General features: G+C 40.3%; 1 protein-coding gene across 3 annotated transcripts in view; it reads right to left on the bottom strand.

Annotated features, from left to right (window-relative positions):
- Positions 1-1,491: 1,491 nt before the first annotated feature.
- The window catches only part of PDE8A (phosphodiesterase 8A), a 133,380-nt gene continuing 116,429 nt past the window's right edge, over positions 1,492-18,442 (bottom strand). For all 3 annotated transcript variants that reach the window (XM_056499569.1, XM_056499570.1, XM_056499568.1), the window contains exons 13-22: positions 17,555-17,625; positions 16,595-16,759; positions 14,302-14,350; positions 13,904-14,039; positions 12,001-12,199; positions 9,061-9,278; positions 8,101-8,233; positions 4,601-4,765; positions 3,660-3,789; positions 1,492-2,919 (exon numbers count right to left, since the gene is read on the bottom strand). In XM_056499569.1, coding sequence (XP_056355544.1) covers positions 2,813-2,919; positions 3,660-3,789; positions 4,601-4,765; positions 8,101-8,233; positions 9,061-9,278; positions 12,001-12,199; positions 13,904-14,039; positions 14,302-14,350; positions 16,595-16,759; positions 17,555-17,625 — 1,373 coding nt within the window. In that variant the 3' untranslated portion in view covers positions 1,492-2,812. The remainder of the gene's footprint in view (positions 2,920-3,659; positions 3,790-4,600; positions 4,766-8,100; positions 8,234-9,060; positions 9,279-12,000; positions 12,200-13,903; positions 14,040-14,301; positions 14,351-16,594; positions 16,760-17,554; positions 17,626-18,442) is intronic.

Here is an 18,442-nt window from a genome sequence, read left to right as displayed (position 1 = left end):
TTAATTAGCACAGTTCTGCAGTCCAAGCAATGGAAATAGAGATGCAATGTGAATTCCAGGGAATTAATCATATTGATCACATCTTTTCAATGACAATACATCAGGCATTTTTATAGCAGATGAAATTAACTACCTTTTACCATATATTAATATAACCCAAAATATTAATTATGCTTGTGGAGAAATGTTTTTTTTTCTGGGCAGCTCTGTTTAATATCTTTATTGAGGATCTGGATGAGGAGATCAAGTGCACCCTCAGTCAGTTTGCAGATGACAAGCATTGGAACAGGCTGCCCAGGCAATGGTGAAGGGATTTAAAACATGTGTAGATGTGGCACCTGGGGACAAGGTTTAGTAGTGGATTTTGCAGTGCTGGAGGAATGGTTGGATTCTATAATCTTACAGGTCTTTTCCAGCCTAAATGATTCCATGATTTTTACCTGCAGACAAGTCTCTGGGCCCACATGCTCATGCCCACACTTCCTCTCCCATCCCCACTGCAGCAGATAAGCAGAGCAGATGCTGATGGTGGGATGCAGTTTTCCTCTAATGCAGACACAGGAGCCTGCAAGGAACAGAAGAGATTAATACCAGGTAGCAAATTACAGCTGGTTACAATAGATGCAGCATAGGGAAATGCAATGTAATATTGCCAGGGAAACTGTCAGCCAGTTCTCCCTCTCCTTGCATATTCCCTGTGAAAACAGGATGCTTGTTTTATTTGGCCTTCAATGAAAATATATCTGCTCCTTCAGCACTGACTGTAGAACCTCTGGAAGACTGACCAGAGAAGCTTCTGCTGCCAGTGAGACAGGGGCACAGTCTGAGCACCCCTCACAGATCTGAGCCCCCTGGCTTAGGCAGTGTGCACACAACAATGAACTAAATGGAATTAAGAAAGGGAGTTCCCTCCCCAACAGCACATAACTGAATTCTGAGTAGGTAAAGAGATCACACAAGCAAGGTAAGGGCAGAAAGGCATGACACTAAAAGCAAAAAATGGTGGTAGCCCATCAGTCTCACTGCAGAGGAAGGAGAAACACAGAAGCAGGTCCTGCAGAGGTCACCTGTTCCTTTCTTACCTTAAGTCCCTGAACTGCTCCATCATCCACCTCACCCCGGCTTCTGCTTCTTCAGGAGCAGTTCAAAATGTCTATAAAGTCAATTGTCTCTGCAGTAATGACAGTCAGCCACTCTCTCAGTGCCTCTGGATGCCTGGGTCAGCTGGGAAGGCTGACAGGACCCTCCTCCAGTGGAGCACAGCCTGGCACTCGTGGAGCTGTGCAGAGACTTGTCCAGGGCAACAAGGGTCTGATGGGCTTGCCAGCTACACACCACCTTTCATCACCCTCATGCCAGTTCAACCCTCTCAAATTTTCCCTTCCCCACACAAAAAGCATCTTCTTTTTTTTAAAAGAATTTCTTGTGTTGGTTAGTCTGCAAACTACAAAGCGCATATACATTTCAAATGAAATTGGTAGGACTTGACACTTCTTAAAATATACATTTTATTATTTTCTGGTAGTTGCTATGAAGGTTTCATTCAAATTGTGAAGGTACACAGCCTTTACAAACTTCTTGAGTTAAAGGTTGTTGTTGGTGGTTTTATGTTCTTTTTCTTTTACGGCAGAGGAAAATACATTGCCTATAAAATGTTGAAATTCAATAGATGCTTGGTATCACCTCTCCATATATGCTGTGAAATGTTTTGTAGAAATACTATATAAAATAAGGCAGACTTTAACAGGGAATTCAGTCATAAAATGCCATGGGAGAAAACAAAGAGTTCCAACATATTATTATTTTTGTAGCCAGGAGAAGGTCAGGTGGTCCTCACTGGTTTGTGGGAGAACTACTACAGTTCTGGTGCTCAGACAGTATAGAGTTCTTGTTTATTCTACTATTCTCAAGTGAGACCTTTTTAATAAAACTTACTTTAATTAACATAAATCAGACAATATTTAAACATACACATCTATCCTTACAGTGCAATAAAAATGTATCATTGTATAATATTTTGTATTTGCATTATGAAAATAAAAGGTCTGTACATCAATTAAATGTATATTAATGAGTATGAATCATGTAAATTTATAATGCATCTAAAGTTGGCTTTGGCTTTTAAGTATTTATAAATTCATAGAAAATATTGAACATCTAACAAAATAAATAAAACATAACATTTTAATCATAGATGCTAACGATCAACCTCAAAAATTCTCGTGTTATTTTTACATTTGCTACTAAATTTCTTAAGGAGAACTCACTTTCAGTAGTGCTCAGAAGTGAATGATTGCACCTTCTGTGATGTGAAAAAATACAGTACATCTATTTTTCATAGATCAAAAATTCTTTCATAGACAGTTGCATTTTAAATGTCTGATTGTTCTACATAACTGTCTTATAAGTGCTTATAAAAAGCATGTAGCTTTCTCATAAAAGCTGTGAGTCTCTATTGATAGATAAACTTCTAGTGAATGTCCTTTTTATGAGGATTCTCTTCAAGGTCTTCCAGCTTCACATGCTGGTATGAAGATATCACAGATGTCTATAATAAACCCTCTTCAGTACAAGTACTGCAGCAATCCAGTGTAATTCCACCTGGTGGGCTTATTCCATCCCAGTCCACACATGGTATTTTGTGGAAGCCAGCTGCTGACCTCATGTTCTCTTGAGTGTCCAAGTTCCCCAAGTGCATGGCTAGCTTTACTGTAATACTGAAGAGACCAAAACAAATCTGAATTCACACAGATAAAAGTGAGCTTGAATAAATATGCGTCTGGCTAGTGAATGACACACCACGGTCTAACTGCTATTCTGGTGGTGGTCGAAGGACTCGCAGGTTCCTTCCATCCAGTCCTTTCCAGTATTTGATGTTATTATTCAGATGCTCCATCAGATTTGGCAGGTCTGCAAATGCTAGGGAAGAAAGGGCAGAGAGCATTGAGTTTGCAGAAACAGTCACAGATTCTGTCTGCTTAAGTATCACTTGAAATGCCTGGGCAACTGTGTTAAGTAGAAAAGCTTAAATTTGCCCTACTGATGCTTGAAACAGTTTTGGCTGTATAGCTCTCAGCACTTGTGTAGCACTCAGGCCACTGAGAACTGTTCTGTAAATCTACTTAATGCTGGTATTTCAAGTCCCAGCAAAGGAACACAGTTTTCCAGGAGGGGCACAGCTCATTATGGCTGTAATTATCCTGCCCCATCAAACCTCAGTCACATGTCATGATCTGGCATTCAGGAGAGTCACATTTCTGACCACTTTTACCATGGAGGCAGCACTTGGAAGAAAACAGCTGCTGCCCCAAGCAGTTTCCAGACTGTAGAAATTTGCCTTGAAGAGTAACCAATATTAACATGGATAAAATTATCGTGCTCAAAGAGCTATCAAAGAGAATGTGTTCTATTCTCCATTTACAGAGAAGCAAGTTTAAAAAGTTAAAGATTGCCTGAATCTAGTATATTAAAGACAAGCCATGAGAACTGCTTGTAGCAATACTTACAAGCAATAATAAAGTTATTAATCTTACTTGAACTGCAGGAATCTTTCCTTTTCTCTTCCTTTATTTAGGAGCCATAAAAAAGACATTTTGCATCACAGCAGTTTCAAATGTTCACAAAATGTTCACATCACAAAAAAGCAGAATTTTGCTTACCATCCCAGGCATCAAACATATCAATAATGAAGTAATCAATGAATGATAATTGGGATTTAGGGATGCTGCAAGTATTTCTGTCAAAAACTGGCATCACAACAGGTAAACCTTGCCTCCTTTCTTCATCAGTCTGCAAAAAAAATTAGCAATTATTCATCTAAGACACATTCTGTTAATGGACTTCTTTTAGCAGCAGATTTTTTGGCACTGACTAGAGCGTGCCTCTGCTAAATCAGGAGGAACCTGAACAAGTCTGAAGCAGCAGCAACCTAATCTTAAGCACCTAGTTGTTCAGTTTCAGCAAAACAGCAACAAATAGAGCCTTCCAGTGTTTCCCACAAAGGGATATATTTACCTTCTTTATCTGCACACATGACTACTTTGGATCTAGGAGATGCTCAACGATTTTCAGTCTCTGATAAAAGTTGTGATGTGTCCCACTCAGAGATGGCAAAGTAGCTTTTTTATTCTTTTGCCCCTTGCTTGGGGTGCCAAGTTCCAACTGCAGTGTTGCAGTTTCCCTCTCCTTTTCCACATCTTCCTAAAACCTTTCCTCAGCACAATGTGCTAAGGGCTTACAGCATTTCTTGGAGTGAGTGCTGCTCCCATCCAAACACTAGAACCTGGTGATCCTATTCCTGAGGCAAAGCCAGCATGTGGGCACAGAAGGCATCCTTGCTCTGCCTGATGTGATGGGAGTGCATTTGCAGACAAGGCTCAAAAAGCTCAGTTCCAAACTGAACAATTGAAAGCTTAAATTTTTCAGAAACTACACAATAGAAGTTGTCAACTTTCATCTCTCTGAAGGCACCTAGTTGTGTATCAGCATGAGTAATACCCATCATTTAAAATAAAAAGGTTGTTATTTTTCACATTACATAATGCAGCCTGAGATACTCTGACACTGGCACCCTTTTTCACAGCCTGTTTCACTGCCTTACCTGTGCAAAGTACTCCTCAGAGATGCGTCCAGCCCACTCTATGCACTGTTCTCTGGGTCTGCATGGATTGGAAATGTCAGCACACTTTATCAACATGCGTTTGATAAGGATACGGTTTTCAGGAGACCTGAGAACAGTTTTGATTGACTCTCCATCACCATTATTCTGTAACATTTAAGAATCAAAAACAATCCATTAGCAAGGTCTCCTTGCACTAACTCAAAAGCTTTTGTGCTTTGGAAATATGCTTTCAGCACATCCTACAGGGATCAGTCCTGCTACTGGCTACCAGATTTGATGTCTAACTGAATTTGTAGGTGGATTATGGAAGTTTGCCACAGCTCTGAGCTAGCACTGAACTCCAGTTTCTGGATTCCATCACTGTCTTTGTGACAGATCTCTTGGGCATCTTTGGGCAAGTCATCTATTCCCTCTATTCCTTATCTGCCTTCTTAAAAGTGTGGAGAGGATCAATTCATCGCTACACACAATGTTTAGGACTGTGTAGGCAGAAAAATGTAACTCTGCTGAAACCCAAGGATTAATGGACTTGCACATTAAGAGTGGAATAGTTGGTTTGAAAAGAGGGGCTGACCCAAGATGCAGAGTCACTCTTGGCACACAAGCCCCATCAGTGTATCAATCATTCTGACAGCACTGCTGCTATCAGAGAGTCAGATCCCACATTGCCTCCCAGGCACGTTCCTCATTCCCTTCCCTTGTTGTTGGACTCTTTAAGCATGGATAGGTACAGGATTTTACAATGCTGTCTACTCAGAATAGAAACTCTTTGAAGCAAGGAACATACAAGACTTCTCTGGAACCTAACAAGGTCTTGTTCTACAGTCAGAGCAGGGAAGAAGTAACAAACAATAAATGATAATGATAATGATAATAATAATGTGTTACCAGTTCCTGCAGTGTTTTGTACAAAGGGGAGATATAAAGCAGCAGAAACATTCTGACCTTTTATTAGGTCAGAATAACCATGACATTTTTAGAAGAAAATTCTTGTGGGGAAGAAAGTTCTTCCTAAATGAAGAAAGTGACAGTAATAAAACAATTATTTGATAGTATAGAAATGGCTCAGAAATACCAGCTCCACAGTTCTCACCAAAATGAGATGCCCAAACCAATTATTTTCCCTCATTTTTCTGTATGTAGAAGGGAAAACAGAAGAAACAAAGTGAGATGTATACACCTCCAAATGCATGTAAAAATTATATATGAGAAAGCCAACATAAAGTGATGGAAGTTTCAGAAACACAAGTATGGAAATCAGGTATGGAAAATTAGAGATTGTTCAGTTACGGATAGTAGAGTAAACCACCAGGAATCAAGAAAGGATGTTCACCTCTGAGATCTGTTCAAACCAAAGGCACAGTTCTACTTGCTGGATGCAGATGTCTTGGGAACAAAATGTTTTAACTGTGCTTAGTCCCAGCATCCTGCTCAGAGTGCAGAGGTGTCTCTGCATGTCAGATGTTGCCTTCCTGTCATAGCTTAGGTGACATCATAAGGGGAAATGGGAGGATAAAGGATGCTGGGGCTGGAAAGGATTTTTTTTCAGTTTTTGAAACAAAAGCAGAAAGGAAACAAACAGAGCAGTTTCTCAGCATGGCCATTTGAACAAATTTGTATAAAAATAATAAATAAAAAAACGAAGTGGAACTGTCCCATTTGGAACAGGCGGTTGGCAGCTCAGCCTGCAAACACCACACTGAGTCACCACCATGGAAAGCCAGGCCAGAAAACACACACTGCTGCTGCAGCCACAGGGACAACAGACTTGAAAGAGGGGCTGACAGTGTTGTTCTGCTCAGCACAGTAAATAATTTGCTTTACCCACTCACATATTACAGGCCTTTTAATAGGAACTTGCCAAACTGAAAGTCCCAGCTGAAAGAGGGCAACATTTTACTTCTTGTTTTCAATAGAAATTATATATTCTTTGTCTTTCTTCCCATCCTTGGGCACAATTTGCTGTGAATCACAAATGCCTTGTGGGGCAGATAATTTCCCTGCAGTCTCTGGGGATTAAGGGTAGAACTAAACCTTTATTTCATTTTTCTATGTCCCTGTTTGTGTTTTTACTCTCTGATTGTACAGGTCCAAGCCCTGTTCTTCAGCAGCACCAGCTGTTCAGCTCTCTGTAATAGGCAAGAAGAGGAGTTTGGCTCTTTGCATGGATGCTGCTGCTCAAACAACTGCTGCATCCCAACCCTGGGGGCTGAGAGGAGGGCTCTGCACACCCAGCCAGGCAGTGCAGAGCTCTTCAGCAGGACCAGGAGCACTGCAGAGTTCCACACTACAAGGGCCAATCCAATGCACTACACCCAGCAGCAGCTGCTGCCTTGTTCTCCTGCACTGATGCTGCTATGCTCATCCAGAGAGGCTGTCCAGCTGGGAACTTAACAGCCTTTCTTCTAATTTATTCAGTACAACCAGTGTCCTACTGGGACTTTGGCTTCACATTCACAGAGTTCCCATTAGCATCACTGGGTGCCAAGAACAAAGCTAATTCTAGCCTATACTCCTGTGGACAAAGGCACAATTCTCCAATTAAGCTCCAGTCTGCTTCTCATGGGTGAAGGAACAAAACCTGTTTCTCTCCCACTCTCAGATAATAAAAAGACTGCACTTCCCCCATTACACACAACAGTCATAAATGTGGTTTTCTAAAAAACATGGTAAGAAAATACAGAAAACCATTATGGCTCCTACATGACGTTGCCACCGATGCAAACTTTATCATAACCATTTCTGCAACTCTTGTCTTTGCAAAAATCATTCCAACAAAATTATACACTGCTCTTACTGGCAACAAAACTGCTGGTTGAAGCTGTTATTGAAACTGGTGTGGTTTTTCAGAAAGACTTCTTAACAGGCAATTTCTTTGTGTCCATGGGGTTCCAGATGGCTATTGATTATGTCTACATGATACATAATGTCACTATCATCTATTTTGGAGATTAAAAAAGAAAGCAGACAGAAACCCCATGAATGCTCCAGGCAGCACTGGGGCAGAGGGCCCTTATTGCCAGAGAATGCACCACATGCCAGCCCACAGGCCTGCCCTTATGCTGCACCCCAGCATCTCCCTTGGGAGGGATGCAATTCAGCCTCTGCTTGGAAGCAAACCTTGTCTCCTTTGCAGAAACCACCACCAACAATGCCCAGTCTTGCTACTCTGTCCATGGGAGTGACTGGGTTAATCAAAACGACATTTTTACAAGAAAACATACAGCCCAGGGTCCTGGATCCAAGCATGACATCACAGTGATATTAACAGGATCCAAGTGAGTCCCACTCACCCTCAAAATGAGTGACAACCATGTTAAGCACAAGAGGATTCAAACCCAGAAGTGAAAGATAAATCTCCAGCCTCTCTTTCTCCACACTTCTGATAAACTTTCTCAGAACACCATGTGGGAATTTCCTACTGCCAAGGGCTCCCAGTCCCTGCCTAGGCATTTTAAGGAGGACTTGCAGTTGCTTACCCCATTTTCTTCCAGCGCTGCCAAGGGTTTATTAATGCTGTTGACAAACTTGTTGACATGCTCAAAGTGCTTTGTCATTTCTGTTGCTAAGACCATGTCAATAATGACTTGGCGAAGGGTTCGATACTCATTCCTGTTTAAAGAAGGAAACAATTAAGAATGCTGGCTGGGTCACAAAGGGTTGGTTGCTAAAACAAGTCTAACAAAAATGCAACACACCATTCCTGTTTGAGAGAGGTGCTGGGGGAAGAAAGAACAGTAATAAAGGCTTGGGCAGCTGCATCTCTGTTAGATGGAGTACCTTTGGTGTGTAGACACATATGTGCTCCAGGCATGACTGGGTCTCTAGAGAAACAGCACCAGAGCAGAACAGAGGCACCAGCTGCTTAGGAGGCTGCTGGGCTATGCCACACCTGCATGTTCCCAAGGCTTTTAGCACAGACACTCAGCAGTGGCTCACTCTCTAGTCAAGTTTTCAGCAATACTTTTCTGCTGTATCTTGAGAGAACCAAGGCAATGGTCACATCCTTGCCCTTAATGCTTCTCTGAGGCTGCAAGAGCAACAGGTCCTTCACTATCCTTCACACTGCAACAAGGTATTTTATTTTTGTCTGATGCTCTGTGGCTCTTTCTCTCCTTGTTCTCTACCCACCCAGCCATAGCTTGTTCTCTGCATTCAGTGACACAAAATAACTCTCCTAGATTTGCTCACATTAAGATTTACACTAAATCCCTTAGGTAGGGTCTGCCTTTTTGTGGACAAACTGACAGTGGGGAATTACTCAGAAGTCTCTGCAGGGCAGACAGAAGCATTCTACTCTTTTAGAAGCAAATTTCACAAGGGCCATGGACAGTTATCCACCAGGCACTGCCCTCTTCTAAGATGCTTTTTTGCCTTATGTTACACAGAGGGAAGTGAGAGGTGTTAGTGGGCAGACAAGGACCTGGGGATGAGCTCACCTCTCCATGTTTTTGAAGATGTTGCATTTGCCATCGCGGGTGGTGAGCTGGAAGGCCAGGGCAGCGTGGTGGCTCTCCAGCACAGCTGTGTCATTGTACAGAATTGCCAGCTCGCTGCCAGCATTGCACAGGAAAGAATTTGTTCTTCCTGGGTGATCCACGTCGTGGACTGTGGCTGCAATGAGCGCCGCAACCTCATCAATCGGATCCAGAGTTTGCTGAAAATAGAAGGGTGCTTAGATTTCCTGGCAGACTCATTAGAAACCCTATTCTGTCCATAAGATTTAGCCAAGTTGCTGAGGAATAAAAGCCAAAACTCTGGAGATCAGTAAGGGTCAGATGTTCGACACAGAGCAATGGAAAATTCATTACAAGCTTCACTGAACATTGCGTGACTTTTTTGGCCATTTTGTACCTCCTAAATTTTGCCTTACCCACACCTTTGTCACAGCACATCAAATTAAACAAATGTAAAGTAATAAATTAGTTTGTGTTTTCTAGCAACACTGAAACCACCTTCACTTGGATTTAAGGTACTTGGCTTGGAAAAAAGTCCAATACTGCTAAAAATTATTGTATTACCACCAGACTCCTAATTTCCTTTGGCAATTTAATGGGTCCTAATCATGTTCCACTTATGTGCTGGCTGGGTTTGCAATTTGAAAGGAATGTTATCCATACACCCAGTTCTTTAATAACAGTGTTCTGGGGTTACAGCTAATGCATATACTATGGAGAATATTTGATGTTTTGCATGCATGGATAAATTACATGACACATGTTCTGTACTTTCTGTATCACATCCTGATTCTGGTAGAATGCTGCACTCCATGCTTTATGTCTACTTGCAATGGGCATTGCTTTATGTCTATTTTTATCTACCCTGTCATGTAATACAAAACTATTTGACTCCTAAGATTTTACACTTAAGTGTTAATAATTTATTAATAGCATAAAGGAGAAGAAGAACTAAACACCTCAGAAATATTTCATATACTTTTGGAAACTAGCCTTTGTGCTGTGTTTATACTGGCATTTGTGAAGGACCACAGATACAAAACAATTATATTAAAAATTTTAATAAAAGGAAGGAGACACAAGAGCAGAAATATTCCCATTTGAATTTGGGAACAGGGTAGATAATTTTTATGCTAATTTGCTTTTATTTGAGGTCCAAATTCTCTATGGGCCCTCTGCTACCATTCAGAATAGTTACACTTGGTAGGTGAAAAGACAAACCCTACCCTCCTTTACAACTCCTGAAATTATGCAATGACTTGACTTTGCAGGAGCAGGGATATTATCCACTGAAGACTGTCAAGAAAGTCTCATGGAGAACAAGAGAAGGCAAATAATCCTTTCTGCTCTAGTTCATAGTTAGCATTGACTGAAATACTCTCTGCTGTGTGTTAACTTCTTCATTCTTTCTTTCAGCTGCTGCTCATGGGATTCTTTTTTTGTGGTATGAAGTTAGGAGAGAGGGATTTGAGAACAGGCTCTCTCCTCAGAGGGACACACTGACCAGCATTCAGCCTGGCTGAGGAAGACCTGTGCAGATGGGAAATGGCCAGAAACATGAGAATCCCTGACCTGGAGGACCACAGCAGTCTACCTGACACCTATTTCCCAGGGATTTACAGCACTTTTACACCCAACATCAAGTCAAGGATTCTAACTTTCTTATCTTAACTCCCATGGCACAGAAGTGGAAACGATTCTGAGAATATGGCTTTAATTTGGGAGTTAGAAAATTTTCTTAGGCAAGTTGAACTGAGTTCAAATCACTAAAAAAGAATATTCTCAGCATGAATTTCAATGGCAGAATTGGGCCTTCTGTGTTTAGATTAAGTTGAACTCTGAGCAACACAGAAGCAGCTGGGCTATAAATTTGAACAGATAAAGAGAGAATTCTGAACTTTGATTCTATTCCTTCTGCTGCTGCAACATTTTTTTTCTCTTCCTATGCCTACAGAGGAATGGAAATAACATTCTGGAAAAAGAGGAGACAGTCATGCTTCTGTGGCATTGAAATGGATCCAGATCTTGTCTGTTTTTCATAGATATTCTTGGGAAGACCAGCTAAACCTCTGGCAAATCAGGGGCTGAAAAAATCCAGTGACACTCTATCCCCACTTGGCACAGAGTATTTGTAAATCAGCCTCTGGAGAGCATACTAATGAGCTGCAGCTCCAAGTTAACAGGATTACTACAGTTTAATGAGCTGTTAGAAGCATGTTTACAGTCACAAATTTCTCAGCCAGGTACCATCACTGCTGCTATCCTTAGGCAGGCCAGTTCACAATTTCTACACAAGACTGTGACTCAGAAATATGTCCCACCACTCCACTGCACACACACCAAGCATTGCTTTATTCCCCTTCTCCAATCCGGGCATGTGAGAGCAAAAGTTGTTCTGTGGCTCTAATACACCAGTGGGTGTTTTGGTACTGACAAATAATTTTTTTTCAATACTCTCCTCCAGTGCAGTCTCTATAAGCCTCAGGGCATCTTCTCCAGTGAGTGATATAGCCTATTGCATGGCCTATATTTTCCTGGGAATCTTTTGCAAAATGACCATCACAAGGCATAAGAGATGGTAATTTATCACATTAAATCTGTATTTGCCATGTACCATCAGCAAAAGTAATTATGTCATTAGCTCACCTATCTGAGGAGGTTTAACTATGTGAAGAAGTTTTATCTGAAAAGAAGGTTTTCTTATTCTCCCATCAAGAATTATTCATTCTGTAATATCAGTATCCATCCTTCTACACATACTATAAGAGAGATCCTAGAATTCATGCAAAGCAGCCCAGTCCTTTGACCTCAGAGTTACCAAACTGGTTGGTACTAGGCAGACTTTGGCTTTTGAATCTGAGAGATCCCTTTGATTGCATCTGTATTTCCCACCTATACTGCTTTCCATAAATGTGAACTCACCTTTACTCTTTCTTTAGACAAGAAGTAAGCAGTAGCATGTAGTACATCTGCTGAATGAGTAGAATTATGGTAGGAGTTGGAGGAATGGTAGTTAGCCTCAATAACTTGTAACCATGACCTCAGAGTGGATTCTGAACAGTTTAGGAATTCACAGATTCCAAAGCGAGCAAATATTTTGAGACCCAGATAAACCAAAGGCCTGTGGAGAAAAATAAACAGAAAGTTTCCAAATGAATGCAGCTGAAAGAATATTATGTAGCATAAACTGCATGAATCCACACAGCATTTTTAGCCAATGACAAATGAAATGATGTATAAGGACTCACTACAGAATTACTGTGTCATATACCAGAATTGCAACATACATAAAGTCAAATTCCTCTTAATCCCCCCCAGTGTCAGACAAAGGTGTCTCCAGGCTGCTCTGTCAGGGAACTGTAATGCACTAAAATTTAATTAATTATCCTGGCTTTATTACCATATGTCTGCTTGGACTTAAGGCAGTACTAGTAATATATTCATACTTGTGAGTCATTGAAAAATCACTTTACTTCTCTTAACAAATGAACTGCCATTATTTAAACACAGTAGGAAGCAATCACAATTATACTACCTTTAATAGGAGTACAGGCAACAAAGCACCTCCTTTGTCCCTCTGTGGTCTCTCCAGATCAGTAAGAACAGAGAGACCTACCTAGTGATCTCATGCATGGTGACTGACATAATTAACTAAGTTACTGCAATGTACCCATTAAATGTTGTAAATCACACAGACTGACTATATTTTTACATTTTTCTTCTTAATTACTTATCTGTATTACTTCCTTAGAAATCAAAATGTAGCAAAAGAAAGAAAATCTAAAGCAAGTGGATGTAAATACCTTCATTTAAAATAAAATAATTTTAAAGAAGAATAAAACCCTGGGGGGTTTTGCACCTTTTTGGCTCATAAAACCACAGTATAAAAATTAAGTGCATATTTGTTAACTAAGTGCCTGATATCTTTCTTAGACTTTGGTTTTGAATAACTTTCAAAACTCTTACAGATCTGGGATTTTGACAAAGGGTTTAAGATTGTCCATTCATTGCAGGATCTGGCCTCCAAAGTAGTGTCTCACAAATGTTTTTACCTAAGACAAAGCATGATACATAAAACCAGACCTAAAAGGGGAACTTTTGATAAGCATCAGAAAATAAACCAAGGATTTAAACAGAAAGAATAACTTACAGTCTTAGGGGGAGCTTTGCTACTAATGAAGTGCAGTCTATCAAAGGTGCTGATCTGCTTTTGAAAATTGCTATGATGGAATTTGGTATGCCCTGTTTTTTATGAGTAAATGTTCTTCAGTTAAACTTATACATAAAACTGCCAAGATTTTTAGAATAAAGACCTTCCTCTAATCCCAGAGAATGGTAATGGTAATTCTGCTGAAAGGTTGTATTGGAACTGTTCAGGAATAAAACCTACCCCATCAAATGGAAAGAAAATAAAACCTGATCTGTATCAACTGATCAAATCAAGACCAGCATGTTGACTCTGTGTTTGCCATAATAGGAATTTGAATCCCCACAAGAAAATAATTTGATTTGTATAACTTTTCTATTACTGAATAAAGGAAGGTATTAAAAATTATACTGTATTGTCATTATATCATACCAAACACATATAATCTTCACTTATATCCACTGGGAATTTGCAGGAAATAGTGCATGATGAAATAGAAGATATTTAAGCTGAAAGCACAACTAGAAATGACAAAGAGAAAATTTCAAACATCTGACATTGAAAATAAAATTAATTCAGTTTTTAAATCACAGGTAGAGAACTTAAGGATCTGATTACAGGATGACATTTAAGTCACTTCTCAGCAACTTCAGTTTATGAGCTCTTGTATTTACTGACCTTTTATGGGTGGCAGCCTCAAGTTCAAAGATATCAAAATCCCACTGTTCCTCATTTTCCATTGCCTGTGTTATCCGTGGGGGTATGTCATTGAGGGAGATTGGAGAGCTCAGACTGCCAGCAACCTGGTGAGTTTCTTTTGAGGAATACAGTTATTACTAGATGTATTTATTAACAGTATATTAAGTAGTATATTTAATAGTGAGATACAATTTTACTAAATGATCATGCATTCTCTTTTGCAGTAACACCCGGCTCAGTAATGCTGCAGAAAAACACTTATAGAAAAAAAAAAACCCAAACAAAAAAGAAATGCTCATAAAAAAGGACATATAATCACATTTCTTAAATTTCTGAACATGTTTTAGTATGTCAGTAGCTGCCAAATTCAAACTTACGTTTTGCTGACAGTATGTATTCGTTCCCTGATAATCTTCGCAAACCATCCTGTTAAATAGAAGTTGCAAGTTAAATGGAGGGCATTGCACAACAGGTCTACTAGAGGATGACACCAAGTAGTAGCACAACTTCAGAGAAGCCTGACTGCAGCCTTCACAGAATCAGAGCTGCCCCTCCCTCATTTGTCTGAACTGCTCCTGTCTGCCTGGTTTACACACAGCTCCTAACAGATGAGGAACTGCAGGCTGGGGGATACAGAATGGACTGAGGTAAAACTCAAGTTTCTCAGGTGCAGATGGAGGCCTAGAATTGCAGTGTTTGTCTGGCCAACATGCACACCAGCTGTGGGTCTGTGTCACAGCAGACTCGGTGAGTCCACACACTTCCCCAGCCAGCAAAGGTGGGAGGTGGGAGGGAGTGGATGGGGACATTCCCCTGGTATTGGCAGATCCAGTCACCTCAGCAGTGTAAGAATCTCATGACTGCAGAGGAACAAATTCCTCTGAGGCTTCCTTTCCAGCACACAGAACGTATGCTTGTTTATTCTTCAGTTCAGTGCCTCCCAGGCTTCATTCTGGCATGATGCCTAGATGTGAACACTGAGATGATGGATTAAAACTAACAGAATTATGTATTTCATATTTACTTTTTGTTTTATAATTCTAAATGCTGTGGCCCAAATCCTGCTTGCTCTTTTGAGGTTACAGCTGTTAGCTCATGTTTAGCCCACGATGCAAAAAAACCAGTATTTAAAAAAAAAAAATTTATGAATGCACCTTACTAAATCATCAAGTATAGAAGAAGTAAATGTGAATGCTGTACCTGAACATGGAATATCTACTCTTAAAAGAACTGTTATATCCAATTTTTGTTTTCACATTTTTAAGTAAATGAGTCTGGAGTTCTGTGATTTAAAAGAAAAGGGAGTACAACAGTGGCTGCTCATTAGAAATGCTATGACATAAATATTTAGGTCACCAGATGCTACCTATCATTTAGAATCAAAGATTAGTTTTTAAGAGTTGAAATAGCAGGTGTAATTGTATCTAGTAGATCTATCTTTGAACTCCAAATGCCCTTCCTGCTTGAGAGTTTAAATCCAATAACATATTACTTGTTTCCTTCTCACATGTAACTTCTGAATGCAAATGGAACAATATAATTCTGTTTTCAGCACTCTTTGATGGAAAAATGTTTCTCTCCAATAACTTTAAAACTCACACCATGCCATATGCTCTGAAATTAATTTTCTCAGTTTTCTTATTGCTCCATAAAAGAGCCTTGGGTTTATTTTTAGTAAGGATTTTATATTTTGCAATATTGTTATCTTCATGTTCATGGACCAAACACATTCAGAATACAAATGCATGTAAGAATCAACAATCCACAAAAAGGAGAAAACAGTTGAGTTTATGGACTCTTAAGTATTCAGAAGGAAAAAAGATTCATTTCAAGACTAATGATTATATGTATCAACATTCTTCCTATATTTTTATAGTTAAGGTACAAATAAATTTTGTCTACTCAGTTGGTAAATACAACCCAATATGAAAACATTCAGGTCTTCTCCTAGAATTCCTGGAGTCTCCCACACGTTTCTCCTAGATTGTTCAAATATGAAATTATAAGAGCCCAGAGACATCTCTGAAAAGCTCACATCTTGTGAGCCTTTTTGCATCCAGCACACTGTATATTTTTTTCCTGATGTAGCCTTTCATAAGCAACCTACACACCAGTGAGAGCACATATCCTTAGGGCACAGGTAACATTCATCTAAAATGAATGGGGGTCAGACTGCAGGCTCTGAAGGCTGGGGTTCAGTTCTTGCTTTGTTCAACTTTGGGTGCTATGATACAAATATAATCCAAGAAACAGCAACAAAAATACGAATTTTGCATTACTTTGAAAACATATTCTTTTGATAGACTGAAAAGACCCCCCCCAAACCATGTCATTCCAATCCTCATTAAAAAATACAAGTATCTGGTTCTCTTTCTTTCTTCCTCTCCCATCTATATGTTACTCAAATTAATCACTTTGAAAAAAATAATTGTTTCTACCTTCCATTTTTAGGGAAACAAATGTTTTAAAAGGGCTGGTCAATTTTCTTCCCATTTTCAGAGCTACGTTATTCAAGTAGGGGGGTAAAGTCCAGAAAAAGATGCCGTGCAGTTCTTTCTGAAAATCTGGCATTGTAGAGGCAGAGCACAAAGCAGATGATAAAGATCAAGTAACTGGGAAAATCAGGCAGTGAACATTAATCAAGAGCTGTTTATGGCAGTAAGTACTTACTGTCATTAACCCTCCAACAAGGTCACTTGTATGTGGATCCTCATCTTTTGTCCCCAGTTGTGGAGAGTACAATTCAGTGGTTCTTAAAATCTCCAAAGCGCGGTCTAAAGCTTCTGCAACTGGCATGGGACTGCTCTCTTGTGCAGCATTGATGATGTTTATTACCTAAAGCAGCAGCAGACATATTGTGAACTTAGAAGTGATTGTAAAAAAACAGAGACACTCATTAATTACTGTGGAAAACTCACGAAAATAACAAGATCTGAAACTTTAATCCGCATGGAGGAAAATCAAAATGAAACGCTGATGTTTGCTACTGTCTCTGGGAATAAGATCATGGCCTTAAAGACAGCAATCTTAATAATGACTTTCCCTCCAAGGCACAGCCTCAAAATGTCTCTGAATGGATTTAATGGAACTCCCAGTTGCCTCTAGCAATTTGTTAAAGAGCTGTTTTTTGACAAATCCTTGAACGGTTTCAGAAAGCAGTTGGCAATGCATAAGTAAGAAGGAAGAACTCCAGTCCCTCCTTCTTAAAAAGAATAATGTGATGGCTGACCCATGGATGACACTCTACCAAGCAGGTTTGGGAGATCTTTGTTCAGAGTATCTGCCTTTTGGAAGCTGCAGCAGTGGGTAGGTGGAACAGGGAAGGAGCTGCTCCTGAGGCTATGCTGTCCTGGAGCCCCATGGCTCAGCACAGCACAGCACAGCACACCACTGCACTACACTGCACACCACTGCACTGCAGAGCACAGCACAGCACTGCAGAGCACAGAACTGCACACCACTGCACTACACTGCACACCACTGCACTGCAGAGCACAGCACAGCACTGCAGAGCACAGCACTGCACAGCACTGCACAGCACAGCAGAGCACTGCACAGCACAGCACAGCACAGCACAGCACAGCACAGCACAGCACAGCACAGCACAGCAGAGCACAGCAGTGACATTACCTTGGTGATGGGAGCCTCGATAGTCATGGAATGGACCCTGGCCATGGAGGAGCGGCGCCGCTGGGAGCTGCCTGTGTGCAGAACAGAGCAGAATTCACACCCTGACTGCAGAGACAGAGGAGCAGCCAGCAACTCCTGAGGCCTTTTCTGCTTACCCTGCTGTGCCTTTCAGGGGCAATCTACTGCAGAATGCACAAGGCAGAGAGATGCTGGCTGAACCACTGATGTCCTTGATTAGAGATAAGTGGCTGTAACAGCCTGGCAAAATCATGGCTTTGCTTTATTATTTTAACTAATTAAAATATTCAGTTACAAACTCAGTTAAAAGACTATACAGATGTGTGTGTATAAACTGGCAGGCATAGGTAGGAAACCACTGAATTTAGATTATTACAGGATGTATCTACTCTTGCTGCCTGATGCAATACGACAAGTCATAATGAGTCAGCTTCCAAACTGAGGTAAATCACTGGAGCTCTTTTGAAGTGGGTACCTATGCCAAATAAAAATAGCAGAGGTTCTGGCCTATTATTCATTGGAAATTCAAAAACAAATGTTTTATATTGGTTAGCAATTTTGGTTCTGCAGAGAAAAGGTCAAGATGAGATTTTTCTGGATATTGTGCTGCCTATAAAATGCAGACATATCTCTGTTACTCATTGTGCTGAACAGTTCTTAAGAAGAAGAGTCAATGCTATTTTTGCTATACTGGAGCATGACTGTATTCTCACTGCCACAGACATGCTTCACTAGTGTATGCTGCCTAGACTGTGATGAGGTATGATTTAACAAAAGCATGTAAGTGCCAGCAACGGTTTTGAGTATGTGACTCATCTATCAAGTTTGGGGTGATCTAACAGAGCAAAACACAACACAGTGAAAGAAAAC

The sequence above is a fragment of the Oenanthe melanoleuca genome, chromosome 10 (genome assembly GCF_029582105.1).
Source record: "Oenanthe melanoleuca isolate GR-GAL-2019-014 chromosome 10, OMel1.0, whole genome shotgun sequence".
Lineage (NCBI taxonomy): Eukaryota > Metazoa > Chordata > Aves > Passeriformes > Muscicapidae > Oenanthe > Oenanthe melanoleuca.
The sequence above is the reverse complement of the archived record's forward strand: the minus strand, read 5'-3'. Positions and strand labels throughout refer to the sequence as shown.